Source organism: Danio aesculapii, chromosome 5, assembly GCF_903798145.1.
Source record: "Danio aesculapii chromosome 5, fDanAes4.1, whole genome shotgun sequence".
NCBI classification, from domain to species: domain Eukaryota; kingdom Metazoa; phylum Chordata; class Actinopteri; order Cypriniformes; family Danionidae; genus Danio; species Danio aesculapii.
The window spans coordinates 55,704,125-55,718,884 of NC_079439.1; the positions used below are offsets into that span (position 1 = coordinate 55,704,125).

The 14,760-nt window shown below is 41.4% G+C and overlaps 1 protein-coding gene across 1 annotated transcript in view; it reads left to right on the plus strand.

Annotated features, from left to right (window-relative positions):
• Window positions 1-14,760, plus strand: part of setbp1 (SET binding protein 1) — a 102,377-nt gene that overhangs the window by 25,066 nt on the left and 62,551 nt on the right. Inside the window, exon 2 of the mRNA XM_056458512.1 lies at window positions 4,755-5,395. Coding sequence (XP_056314487.1) covers window positions 4,925-5,395 — 471 coding nt within the window. The 5' untranslated portion in view covers window positions 4,755-4,924. The remainder of the gene's footprint in view (window positions 1-4,754; window positions 5,396-14,760) is intronic.

Sequence of the window (14,760 nt, forward strand, 5' to 3'; positions counted from 1 at the left end):
AAGAGCAAATTCCCTCCTCCCCAGATGGCCCGCCTCAGGGACGCTTCGCGGTCCGTTTTACCGAACTTAGCGGCGCCCTGGGCGGGGGACGCTGGTTGCCGGCGCGATGCTCGGCGCAGCCGCGTGGCCGGAGGCGCAGGCGGGGGCGGCGAAGCAAAGCTGCGGGCGGGCGTCCTCGGCGAAAAAGCTGTGGATGTGGATGGCTCGGCGGGGGGGAGCGGTCATACAATCCCGCCGATAGAGACCTCGCCCATCGCCTCCGACTGCTCTATCACCGGCGTGAATTCCTGGGCGAATTCACCGCCAGTGTCGCCGAACAGGCCAGCCTGGGATATGGGTGAGTTAAGAAAGCGAACTTTGTCAACGTCACGCACATCACCAGGTTTAGCCTGAGGTGGCATTCCTGGATCACGGATGTGATCATCGTCCTTCCCAGGGCACACACAGCCGACTTTTTTTTTTTTTTTTTTTGTAAGAGCATAGTCGGTTGCGGTGCGGAGCGCATGCTCAGTCCTGGGTCAGAACCATCCTCGCGCAGCCGGGCCAGCGCCTGCGCTTGGTAGCGCTGGTAGGTGGCCATAGCGTGCATGGTGAGGGGGAAGGCGCACGCAGCACACTGCGTGAGCCTACTGTGCCCATCCAGGAAGAAGGGGATGGGGAGGCTTAGAAGGTCTCGCCTTCATCCTCCACATCACACCCCTCTAATCGGTCCGGCCGCGGAGCTGGGGGATAAACCATCTCCAGAGCCACGGCCGAAGCAGCCTGGGGAAGCACAGCCGCAAAGTCTGCTTCTGGATTCGACGCCGCGCTCAAAGTCCCGGAGGGAGCGAGCGGGTTCGAATCCTCGTCAGACCTTGACAGCCCAACCTCCAAGGATGGTGAGGATGGAAGCGCACGCAGATCGGGCAGAAAAAAGTGCCCTCAGGACAGCGTGAGCTTACTGTGCACTTCCGGGAAGAAGGGGACGGGAGGCTTTGAAGGTCTTGCCTCCTTATATCCTCCACATACACCCATCTAGTCGGTCCGGCCGCGGGGCTGGGGGATAAACCATCACCAGACCCACGGCCGAAGCAGCCCGAGAAAGCACGGCCATCACGTCTGCTTTTTAGATGCTAACGCCGCGCTCTCCTCCCCGGAGGGAGGGAGCGAGCGGGCTCGCATCCTCATCAGACAATGACAGCCCATCCTCCGATGCAGCGATGGACATCTGACCCCCGGTGTCATCAGGTGAGAGAGCGACCATCCAAGGACGGAGCGCTTCTCTTCACCTGAAGCTTGGATGGAGCGCGTGGAGGAGCGAGAGGTCCACGGCCCGGGGGCGGCGGATTTACTCTCACTGAAACCCTCAGATCTGCCCGAGTGCCAACCGCAGTGCGGGGGACAACTGGGGTGGGTGGCTCTTTTTCAAGAGCGAGCCGCGATCTTAACTGCGCAACAGACATGACATCAGTGATGGCATGCACTGCCCGCGAGCACCGCATTAACATGCTGGACCCCCAGACATGAAACGCTGTGCTCGTGCCCATCATCCGGGGATAGGAAACCACCGCATCCAGAAACGCACGGTCGGAGTGACGTCTTGAAAAAGACGCGCTGCACGACCGTGTTGCTCTTTTAGGAAAGCTTTTTTCCTATATACAAACCGCTCTTGGAGGACCGGACCCAAAGGACGCCAGGCAAGGGAGAAATACCCAGCTCGACCATCTGCCACTGCGTATACGCGCTCTGGACCGGGAGAAGCTGCTTCTCGATCTCTCTCTGTAGACACAGGTTGGAGATACCCTCAAAGACTCTCTCAGAAGCTTCGTGAAAGGCTCTGAAAGCGAAAGGATGTCGAGCATGGCACTGGCTGCGTCTTTATAGCATGACTGATTGTCATTGACGCCAGCTGTGCACGCTGACGCTGCCAACTCATTGGCATTTCATTGGCCCGTTTTTATACTCTTTCAGATGATTGGATTCTGACGAAATCCCCATAGTGGAAGTTTCCACATAGCATTGGAGTTCCCCATCCGAAGGGGAACCACTTTTCCTGGATCCAAACCAGTACTCTAACCACAAAAAGGTGGATAAGGTGTAACTAATGTCAGTGATGTTAGTAAAGAGTTGACTATTAACATCCATTGAAGAACAAACAAATAGTATGGAAGAGTTTATGTTAACCGTTATCAGGGCACTTCTCCCCGTCCGCTATTCACTTTCGCTCTCTTCCGTGAATCCTCTGCACAACACTTTCGCGCACGACACCTCTACATCCTCAGGTAACATAGCATATCCGTTACAACGATCTGTTCAGGCACCTCACAGTTCACAAATTAAGCACCGACCGTTATAATATATAAAGTAGAAATCATGACGAAGTCACAGATCTGAGAATATAGAGTTGCAGCTGAGAAAAATAAACTGAAAATTTTAATAACTTGCAATAGGATGAACTGTGGTTTCAATTACAAGAATTAAAGTTCTAATATATAAGGTTCTGCATGAAGTCACGACTCAAGTTTCAAGAAATAAAGTCATAATTACAACACATAAATGACACAAACTTCAGTACTGAACTATGAACAGTATTAAATGTGGAGTTACTCTTTTAGCTTCAGTGTATACGTGGCCAGTGTGGTGTTACATCACATTTTTTTGTTGTTTCGCCAAGCGAGAACACCCAAGATGCGTCGTCCAGGACACTACTCAGAGGTATAGACGAGTAGGATATAAACAACTGGGCTTCATTGAGGATTTGTGAATGGCTGTGTTTGAGTCGGCAAAGGGCTGGAATGAAAATCATGCCATTTTGACTGTCATGATGTGATGGATAGATAGAGCTGTTTAGTCTAGTGTGAATCCAGGCTGTCTTGCCGATAGCTGTCGTTGTTTTCAGTAGCCTCTCATCTGTCACCTGTCTGGCAGTTGAAAGGGTAAATGACACTGAGCTCTGTCTGACAACAAGCCAACAGCAGATGAGAGACTGCACTTGACGCTCCGAACCCTCAGTCGATATACATCAATACTGACATCATGCGGCTCAGGCCTGGGGAATGGAGAGTTTATGTTGAATTCTTTTCCAAACTAGAAGCTGCTTGTTTTATTTCAAGGATTAGTGTTCATTTTGCCACAATCCACCATTTTAGCTATTGTCAACTTTGCCTGTGTCTGCGGGCTTTGACATAGGCATGACATAATATCCGCATGCCATAAGTCTGAGCCAATCAGAATGTTTTTTAGTGTTATTTTGTGACCTATTTGTGCAGTTTGTTTGGACTAATATAATTGATATGTTGAAGGATGCTATCCTGAAAAGATTATGCTAAATTCAATCAGTACCCAATTTGATACTGTGGAGGTGTTATATTCAGCCCTAATTGGGCTTTTTCAGGTCTGTGGCCTGTTTGATGTCTGGAAAGTGTTTATCACTGGGCCAGCGGCCTCATTTGTTGACTTTCACACCGTGACTAGGCTCACTCAACTGACCACTAAAGCAAATGAGCTGGTCAGCAATGTAATTATGGTGTCAGGGAGCTTGCCTGGAGCCAGCAGTACAACTGTTTCAGGTTGAAGACTGTGTGCTTAAACCCAGATCCTGATTAATTGGTGGTTTAACAAAGACACATTTGTCTTGGTCAGTAATTCACCATGCCCACTTAAGTAGGAACTGTGGGACTTAGGAAGTATTTCATCACTGTTTGCCAAGTCTGATTTGTTAAGTGTTAAAAATGATATTTAATTCTGTCAATAAAACGTTTATTGTTTTTCATGTATTGTTCAAGAATTTTCGTGGGTTAGTTTTCTGTCATGCTTAAAATTATTAAAATAAATAATAATAGCATAAACATTCAAAAAGTTTAAGCATTATTTTAAGCTTTATAAAGGTTTTATTTCTATGGTAAAACAGGAATCCCAACTTCCCGCAGGTCATAGAGTATTTGGAATATCATGGAATTGACCTTGAAATTTTACTTTCCATTTATCAAAATATAATTTTTGTACCACATTTTTATTGCATTGTGTTACCTATTGTTATGGTTAGAGAATTATTTCAGCTCCATCATATTTCTTTCATGGTCATCAACTGGCAGTCACTTAAGTGAATTTTAGTCACCAGACTATACCCGTTAATAAAGGCTAACATGTCAGGGTAATATAAATGTAGGAGCTTTGACTTCAAAAATACCACTTCAAAGACTGGGTGTTCTAAATGAGATGAAAGCAAACGTAAATGTATAAAAAAGTATGCAAAACTTCAATTGAGCTATCAATATGGAAGTGGGAGCACTCTTTTTGTGCAAAATCTGAAGTAAATTATCCATTGTTGAGCTCATAGTGGCTATTAAAGTTCTGCTAAAACCATTTTAATATTATGCAAAGCACCACATCAGCCTGTTTTTCATTCAATATAGATGGAAATGTACCTTTTAAGTCAGGGAATTCGATATTTGGCTTAAACTAATTGATCTCATTAAACCAATGAGAATTGGTTTAGGTGGGGCTACTAAGCATAGCATAACAGAAATAGAAACCAGCAAAACATCTTGTCACTTGCATGTTGTGACTGGCTAGGATGACAGAAACTCAGATAAGCACTGAAAGAAATGAGATTTACCTTGTCGCTTTCTCGTGTCATGTCTAGTTAAGACAAGCGCATGTGAGTATATGATGTGGTTTAGCTTGTTCAATGGGATTTAGCAAGTCAGGGCATGTATACATGCGTTTATAGCTTTATTCATCAAAAAATGTTTTTTTGTTCACTCTACTTTCAGTTTCACCTGGGAAAAACTCCACCCTAGTGGGATTTACAAGGTTTCGGGAGCAGTAGAGTCAAAAGCCATCATATCCCTCCCTGATTAAACTCAATCACCTGGACCCTTGCCCAATTGTCCCTTTGGGTCCCTCTGCCTCCTGATTCTTGGACCAAGCTTCGAGATTGTCAATGGAGCAAAGAGACCTTACTCGGACAGCTCGACCCAAAGGAAATGAGGAGTTCTTCTCCACCGTTACCACCATCAACAGAGCAGACCTCAGTGAGGTGGGTCTCCTTGCTGGTCCAATAAAGAGCCTCCCTTTACCTGGAGAGCAGCAAGATCATGAAGAGGACGAAGACCTCGGTTTGGGGAAGGACATGGAGATCACTTCCAATACAGACAATGAGAGATGGGGGCAGGGAGACGGGCTGGAGGAGCAGGAGTTCTCCATCAAGGAGGCCAATTTCTCTGAAGGCAGCCTGAAGTTGAAGATCCAAACAACAAAGCGGGCCAAGAAGCCTCCGAAGAACTTGGAGAACTACATCTGTCCTCCTGAGATACGCATCACCATCAAGCAGCCAGGAGAGCAGAAGAACGCCAAGCATGCCAAGAATGCTAAGGGTGGGAAAGAGGAAGAGAAAGGACCTCCCAGAAAAAGGGTTAGTGTCTCAGTTATTGATTATAAATGCTGTGGTTTTCTTGTGTCATGTGGTCATGCTGTTATGGTGGTGTTATGTGGTTTCATGGCTGTAGCTAGTATGGCATTTTATGGCATAGAGATGCCATTTTAAATTTGACCTCAGAAAAATTGAACAAATGTCTCTTGACAAAATTTTTTACATTTAGTCTTTTGCCTTTTTTTTTTACGTGAACGTGTGAAAGTTAAATTTGTTATGCAATATTATAAACATGAAATGGTATATACCAAAACATTTAGCTTTTTTATATATAGAATGACCATTTTATTAACAAAATTTGCCTTTTTATATAAATTCTGAATGAATGGTAAAAGGCAGAATTGTGAGATGCCATCTAAACACTGACATAAAGCAATTCAAAGCAAACAAAAGAAGCCCTGCAATTCGGAGAATGATACCTAAACTTGAGCTCTCAGAAAAAATATAATTTGGTATATGATATTTTAGACATAAAGTGAAATAAAAAAAATGATAACACATGATGTCAATCATGTAAATTATTGTTAAATTAGTCATGTAAATAAAGTTAAATTAGTATTATTACTCAAAATGAAGTCACATGTTAAAAAACCTGCGATTGCAAGAAATTGTTTAAGTATATATTTATAAGAAATAAATTTGCGTTTATCACATTTTTACTTCCATAATAAAGGATTAAACTTTTAAATAAGAAGTGGCAACCAAAGTGATTAAGTGTTTTTCCTTTGGAAAAAGTGGATCATGAATGTTAGATGCAGCTCATGGTAATGCAACATATTGGGCCAATACGAGAAACATGAGAAGAGAAAATGTCTGTCTAAATTCTTGTTAGTTACTTTTTTAACATACATTTCTAAATACTTGGTGTCCACTAATCTGTTTGAAGGGATGTTGTCTGTCTCTCCTTGTGTCAAATTAACTATTACAAAAGATCCGAGTTGAGGTTCTTTATAGGGCTGTGAGACAATTGTATTGCACTTTTTGCCAGTGAAACCAGTTTTGTGATCAGTAGCGCAGCTACAGCGAATTTACTACACGGAGTCGTTGTTCACTCCATTAAATCCTCTGTTTATTCAGAAACTACTATGGAGTTTTCAGTTTCTTTTCTCTCCCGAGAGTATTTGGAGTTTTTGCATAAATGTGCCCCCTGGCCTTCAGATGGAGATTTATAACTGATCACAGACCTGTGGTTCTATGACAAGTTGTGCATGACAGCTATAGCTTTTGATGAATTGTTTGTGATTTCTTTTCAATTTATTATGCAGCCTTGGTCCTTAAATTAGCTTACTTTAGCTAACTAAGCACTTAGACAGGTTTTATTCTACATTCTATAATGCCAGTTATAGTTCTCCAAATAATATTGTAAGTTTTGTGATTATTGAATTTTAAATGAACTTTTTATTTTAAAAAAAGACTCTAAAATATTTGTGCTAGATGACACATGTGCATTTTTTCTGGGCTGTCTTTTTAGGTTCATGTCAAGTGAAGTGTGTCCAGTGTGTGCCTATGAGTAACTCAACAGCTAGTCATTAACCTTTTGTGGCATTTAGACTCAGCAAGTTCATTGACATACATGTAGTCCAAATATCTAACCTTTTGGAATATTTCAGATGATACACTATTTTGATTTGGGATAACAAAATGAGCAAAACGGTCATGATGCCATTAAGGTTTGAAGGAAAAATACTTGTTGACAGCCCTTTACCAACAGTTTTAAACAGAGAGAGAGAGAGAGAGAGAGAGAGAGAGAGAGAGAGGGAAAAACATTACCTGATGGATCGTTGGTAGTATTTCCGGAAGATGACCACGTTGCAGTTTAGCTAAATAATTCTCGCCTCCTCCTAACACCTTTGCAGATTGCAATGCATTAAAACATTGTTTTCCAGCCACAGCTGCGCTTCGTTCTCAAAATGTATAGTTTTTCTAAAATTATGTTTATAAACTATATAGTATATTATGACCAGGGATACAATAAGCCAGTGCAGCGACATTTTGTGTCTGCTGGTTTGTTTACTTGCAGGAGTCTCGCATGTTAATTCTGACCAATCGAAAAGCAGTTTAGGAAATGCATTCATTAACATCTGGCCAATGAGTGATGTGGATTTTGTCACATGACCAAAGCAATCAGTGTGGTGTGAAAAGGACCCAAATTGGCAGAAAATGCTAAATGTATCATTTGTTGCCCTTCGTCTGGACCAAATGAACTGAACCACATGTGTGAAAGCACCCTTAGAGTAGTTAAAACTGCTAATTGTCTACTGTTGTCAAAATCAAAAAGTTCAGAAATTCATGAACATTCTAAAGAATTTATCTTCTATCTTCAAACACAAATGAGGATATTTTTACTTAACCTCTGATTTCAGGGGCTGCCTCTGATCAAAAAGTTTCCTAGATGACCTTCACTTGTTAAATTATGCTATTCCACTAGTTGCACCAAATGATATTAGTTTATTACAATATAAATCTTTGTGTGCAGAGACCATCTCTTGACTTAATATCTTCATGTCTTCATGTCCCAATGTTTTAAAGTTACTCACTCTTGTTGTAAAAGTCTATATTTAATTTTGTGCTTTTAGAGAAAGCGGAACTAAACATCTAGCATGTGTAAAATGCACCATACAAAGAAAATTGGCCTCACTATAGTCTAACGAGCAGAATTTGTTAAATAGAATTTAAAGAATATTTTGCTTTATCACTGCATGATGAAATATATTTGAATGATATTTGAAAAAAATTGTGATTAAATAGATGAAAACGTGTGTTAATATCGTGTGGCTACTTTTTTGCAAGAGAAGCTGCGGAGTGTTCCTGCCAAATTATGTGGGTTCCAAAATGGCTCCTTATAGTAAACACTTCAGCTTACCACAGCGTTCAAGTTTCCAAAACAGATATGTTGCGTTTTCCCCTTCTTTACAAAAGAATGAAGGTTTGTGGGAGAGAATGGGAGTAGAGGCTGGTGATCCCACAACCAGAGTCTGTAATTTGACCATAATTAGGGTGAAAAAAATCTGTGCTTACTGAATCAGAGAAGAAACTACCACCATCAGCATCTTTTAGTAAACGCACTGCAGGCTTAAATTGATCGAATTTCGTGTGGAATCTCTGGCGTTGAAATGCTCTCGTATCTTTTAATCTTTACAGTAATCTCTCAGGGTATAAATTATTTGTACTGTAATGGAAGACCAGCTCCTGCTGTTTCGTGTGATGTGCATTTAAAAGCCCATCTATGTCTGCCAAACACATTTGACTTGATCCCAACAATTGATGGTTTGATTATCGGCCTTGCATTTTGTATGTGGCTGCATGCTATCTGATTTCCCCTGGGATTTCTCTTCGCCTGGAGAGGAAGGACATTGTTGCCATGAAGCCAAAGCCAGGGTTCTCCAGTTTCTCTTATTTTCAGGCTGGGAAACTTAGCCCTCATCCACCCCACAGAGATGAAATTTTCTAAAGCGGCAGATACACACAGCGAAAAGGGTGATGGAGAAATCAATGGAAAACAGAGAACGGCTCAAAGAGCAACACGGGCAACTGAGGCGGGAAGCCTGGAGTGCAGCTGTCTCTTTCTGGCAATCTCCACATTGACCACAGACAGAGGGTCAAAAGGGGCAGAAGGAAGAACAGAAGAGGTGGCCTCACGCCACCGCCTAAAGTGTAGCCGCGTCTATAGAAAACAGCTCCAAAAAGGCAAAGAAAAGCGCGAGTACCCATCCCCCAAACACACACATACACACACACTACAGATGGAATCCCATTCACTCCGAAAAGGGACAGTGCCACAAACTCCTCATTTAGAGCCACCAAATCCCATTCTGTCCTTGCTGTTTGGAGCTTAGGCGTCAAGCCCAGCACCTCTTCTCATCTCTCGGTTACAAGCAGCGTGGGGTCAGGGGTTAGTGCGTAATTGAAACCGGCCTGGACTTGCTGAGAATAGGGGCTTACATCAGCCCTCTCGGACTGTGACAGCTGCTTGCTGCGTCTTCCATTCGTGGCAACAACCTTTTTCCCCCTGCTAATGTAATCAGAACGGCAGGGCAATGGCAGTTTAGACAAACCAGCACTCTGATGAATTAACTCGAGCTCCTCGCCTGGATTAGACATCCTCTTCCACTCACTCCACTCGATGACCTGTTTTGCACTTTAAGTGTTGTCGTGGGCTGCCGTGCTGGAAAATGAGTTTAATGCAGCAGAACTTTTCTGCACCCACACAAAAGTGTGACCACGCAGCCAGAAATAGATTGTAGCCTTCTAGCTGGCGTTGTAAAAGCACCGAGTCTGGATGTGCAATTAGGCAGTCTGAATATGTAAGAGGTCAGGACGAATTGTGTTTGCCGTTTCCATTAGGACATAACCGAGAGTTTTCACAAATGGCATCTATTATTTCTTTCCTTTTTTTACCAATCCTATCTTCAGTTTATATTTTTTTCTAAAAAGGCTCTGGACAAATTGAAAAGTATTTTTTAATGGTAGGAGTTATCGCAAACTTTTTAGACCCCTCCTCTTTCTGGTGTGGTCATTGTTTCTGTGATAACCAAGACTTTTCTGATTGGTGAATTTAAGGTGCTGCTCACTTTGAGGATTGAGGATAATGTAGTTTTGTCTTTGGCAGTTATGCAGAATGAAGTTGAAATCACACTGACTTTTAGCCTCAGGTCGGTCTAGAACCATTTTTTGTTAAAAATCAGTATCTCTGTAGAGAAGAAAAAAAGAGCTTTACTTGAGAAACCCAGTTTGTTTCTTAAAGCAAGATTGCACATTTTGTACGAGTAGCTGTAGGTGCTTGTTCACTGAAGCCCAGTTGACTTTTAAGTCTATAATTTATTTGTATCCAGTATCACCCCTGTGGTTTAACACAGTAGTGAGTTCATTGTGATGACAAGTCCGATAGAAGGTGGATCAATGCGGAAGGGTGTGCTCTCTGAGGGCCAAGCAGCAGCGATCTTTGCCCCGTCACTGCTCGGTGTTTGACGACAACACTTTGATTGTCAGCCATTTCCGCCGGAGCAGGCATGCTCATTGGTGCGTGTTCATCAGGGGAGAACACGAGCAAGGTTTCTGCGCCTCCAGCCTTGACTTGACGAGGGGCCGAGAGGATCGTTTTCCCTGTCAAGAGGAGCTTGTGGAGCAGACATGCTTCCATTTCCATCTTTATTTTGAGTTATCTCGCCTAAAGGTTCGTATTTAGTAGCTTGGTCGAAGAAATCGCATCCACAATCAGGTTGAAGGATGACTTCCTCTCAGAGCAGCGATAGTGGAGGGGATAAGAGGTTTAAAAACGTTGGATTGTGTAGCAGGGTAAATGCAGCTTTTGTGTAGTAATGATTGGGGAGTCTGGCAGGGAGCAGATGGGCTAGCTCTCTGTCTCATTGTGTCTGGCTCTTTCTTTTTTTCATTTTGGCTGAACTAATATGCCAGATGGTGGCAAAGAGGAAAGGCCAACAAGTGAGCTGGGGCATATGGGGAGCCTGGTTAAAATGGGACCCTACTGCGGCGGGGGATGGGCAGGAGACGTGTGATACAATAGCAGGTAATTAAGGGAAGGACTTGACTTCGCCGCTAAGCCTTTGTACGCGGCAAAATATTTTTCAGAGGACCTGCCGTCAGCATCAGACAACACTGCTGTACATCAAATTATTCCACTGATTTCACTCAATCAGCCGTGATTATTTTTTCAACGCTCACATCTGTGTTTGGGCCTTCATTAGGTGCTACAGTCTTTTGGATAATAGTCCGTTCACACTGTCGCAAAATTTGTTTTATTTATGGGCCATTCGTCATATATATGCAAGGTGTGCACATTTACATTTTTCGTGTGACAAAAATAAACATTTGCAGAAGCATCTCTGAAAGACAAATTATTTATTTGTTCCCCCCACCCCCACAAAATATAAATAAATATTTAATATAAATAAATATAATAAATAAGTCATTTGATGTCTTAAGTGGTGTAACAAAATTAAAAGTAATTCAAGCTTCAATGTGTTTAGAACTAGGGATCCCGATCAAGTTTTTTTGCCCTCGAGTCCCAGTCATTTGATTTTGAGTATCTACCGATACCGAAACCCGATCTGATACTTCTGCAATACATAAAAAAAGAATAAAGAAGAGCGAAGAAACAGAGCCAGGATGGAGTCAATTCATTGTGCTGTAAGGCTTACAGTAGTAAAGACATGGAAGCTACGGATGAACTCCATATGTCTGTGGCGAACGAAACATGGGGTACATCTGATAACAGGACAAGTAGTTTGTCAGAAATCTTCTTAGAAAGGGCTGGCAGAGCTTTCTCTGTGAAATAGTAGCGAGACAGCATTTCAAATCGAGGTTCTACGTGCTCCATAAGCGTACGAAATTCAGGGTTCTCTACAAAGGTGAATGGTAGGTCACTCATTACAATCATCAGCTGTGATGTCCTGTGTCTTTGCGCTGTCACGGGGCATTTTTTCTCCTCTTTTCAAATTCTCCTGCAGTGTGAGCTGACTCGTCTTCGGTGGGGTTGCCTGGGTAAACTTGCTGTATTGTGTCGGGTACTTGTTTTTGAGGTGCCTTATCAGGTTTGTTGAGCTAAATGTAGATTTTTCCTTTCCACCTCTTGGAATGCCAAGTTTACATATCTCACAGTTTCCAATGTATTTTAGGCTTCTTTTATACTTTTCTAGTTACATAATTCTAAATATAAATAAAACCACAATTATTGCATAAATAATATTTAATTTAACAAATTTAAATTCATCATCCTAAATCTTTTTACACACACTTAAATTAGTTTAATTAGAGGTTTATGGTGATTTGATATATATATATATATATATATATATATATATATGGTTTTTGCTACATTCTTTCTTCCATGGCAGGGTGCCACACCAAAATTTATCCTGCCACAGCTACAAAACATTCAGTCGTTTCTTTAAAAATAGCGGGTTATAATTGCACCAAAATGTAATAAAAGGTAAGTGAATTATAACAGCGCGAAATTTCTGTAACCGTAGTAGTGCTGTGCATTATTTGTTTAACCCTTCAAGGTAGCATGCTGACTGATTATACATTAATGTCGCTGAGTAAGTCTATTGGAGACATTCATAAATATTCCTAACAAATCTAATAAATGTTGGAGACATACTTCTTACATAAACACACTAAATCGCACTTCAGCAGCGTTTATTTGAGAGCACACAAGTAGTTTTGAACAGAGGAAATCGGCGCGCAAGCAAAGAGATTCGTATGCTCGTATTACATGAATGCGATCTCGACTGTAATACTGCGCTTACTACATTTGTCATTGAAATAACTCCATGTTGTAGGTATCTGGTAGATCTGTGTGTGTATATATATATATATATATATATATATATATATATATATATATATATATATATATATATATATATATATATATATATATATATATATATATATATATTTGTTTTTTTTGTAAATTTATTTGTCCTTTGTATGGACTATTATGATGTCTGATCATCCAGTAATAACCTTATCAGGCTCTAGGGTGGTGTGTGTGTTTAGACCTAAATTAAATTCTGGGTTAAACCCCCTGTGTGAGTACCCCTCAGTCTTTTCGATATGTATCACTTCAACACCTCAACATCCACACAAACGCACACACACAGGCTCATCACTCAGGGTTACAGCCCATCAACTCTGTGTCTGTGTACACAAGCTCAGGCTCGTACACCCGCCAAAAGTCTGGCCTTCATTCCCAAATGCATAGCTCACCCAAGTGATCTACTGCCATGGACCAGTCCAACTGACATATGTATCATATTTTCTTTTGGCCCGTGTGTCTGAACCATAGTTGCCAGTGATGTAGAGTCAACAGTAATCACATCAAAAGAAATATAGACTAACATAAACTGGCATGTCGTTGGGTTTTCCATTGGTTTACGGCCAGCGTCACCTTCTTTCAGCTACACGTTCATCTATCTCGCCATCCATCGGCGAGAGCTGAATTCGTGTGTAAATCCATTTAAGTATCTGTGAGGTGTGATAAGGAAGCTTCTTTTAAGAGTGTCCAAACCCTGTTGGCTGCCGCTTTTTATGTACTAATGGTATTGGCCACTCTCTTATCTGTCTGTCACACAAGTCCTGCTCCGAAAGCTTCATTACCCAGCACCCGTGGAGTCATCCTTTAATACGAGACCGTAATCATTAGGAACCGGTCCAGTGTATTCACTGGAAAATTAATTCGGCATCTCTCACTGAAGTCGATAGGTGACTCCCTCAGCCTCTTGATGTGAGGTGTTTATAACAAGCTGTTTGTCATTGGGGGAGTGTTGATGGTGACCGGGGAGGAAATTGTGGGCAGTTGAGCAGTCAAATAAAACTGACCTCTGTGTGTAGGAGACAAGAAGAAAAATCCCTGAATGTGGTTTAACTTCCTTTATTTAGTACTCTAGCTACTGCTGTTGATTTCACAGACTGTCTAATCAGGACGCTAGTATGTGTGGGATGCAGTTGTGTTGAGAAGATTATTATTTTGTAGATTAGAGCATTTTTGGTACTTGCTAAAGTAAAATTCTGCTGGTATACTGATAAGCACTAAATGGCAAAAAAGTTATGATGGAATATGCATTAACTGAGGTGAAAATCTTTTTTTTTTCACCTTTTATGTACATTCAGGAAAAAAAAAGTTGATGTTAGTCTACAGTAAATAATATATGAATGCGCAACAGCAAACAGACAAGCTGTGTTCATGCAGTCAATGGTGCTGATACTGGAATTATTCAAATAGCTATGTGTACACAAATGTATGAAAAAACTGTTTTAATTTTAAATCCCTGAAAATTTATGAGCATTGCAAAATGTGAAGCAAGATTACACCTTTTACTAGCCATTTAGAATAACACAGGGTTAAAAAAAGGGTTAAGTCGTAGGGCTGTCAGGTGGTCAATTCAAAATATAATATAAAAATTATATTACATACATTAATTATATACAAAATATAATTAAATGCAGTTAATCACTACTAATTTAAATGTATAGGACCCATAATTAAAACTTTCTTTTGGCAGATGTCTAATGCATTGAATAGGCAAATAGTGTATTAAAAATGATGTTTGTTTTATTTCCATATGATTGAATATAAGCAGTTCTCTAGCCTACAGTCTACAGCAATCCCCTTTGCAGTTGAGTTTGTCAGTCAGTTGCTCTGTATTATTTTGTATCTTTGTTGATTTATGTACATGCTTAAGAGGTATGCGCCTCTGTTCTGTAGTGTGCCATACCCTAAACAATATATCTTTACAACTGTGTTTTTATTTTGTGTTTTGCTATTTAGCAGTGAACAAGAGTGGGTCCTGTGTGATCAGCTGAATTTGCAAAAAATCTGGTTT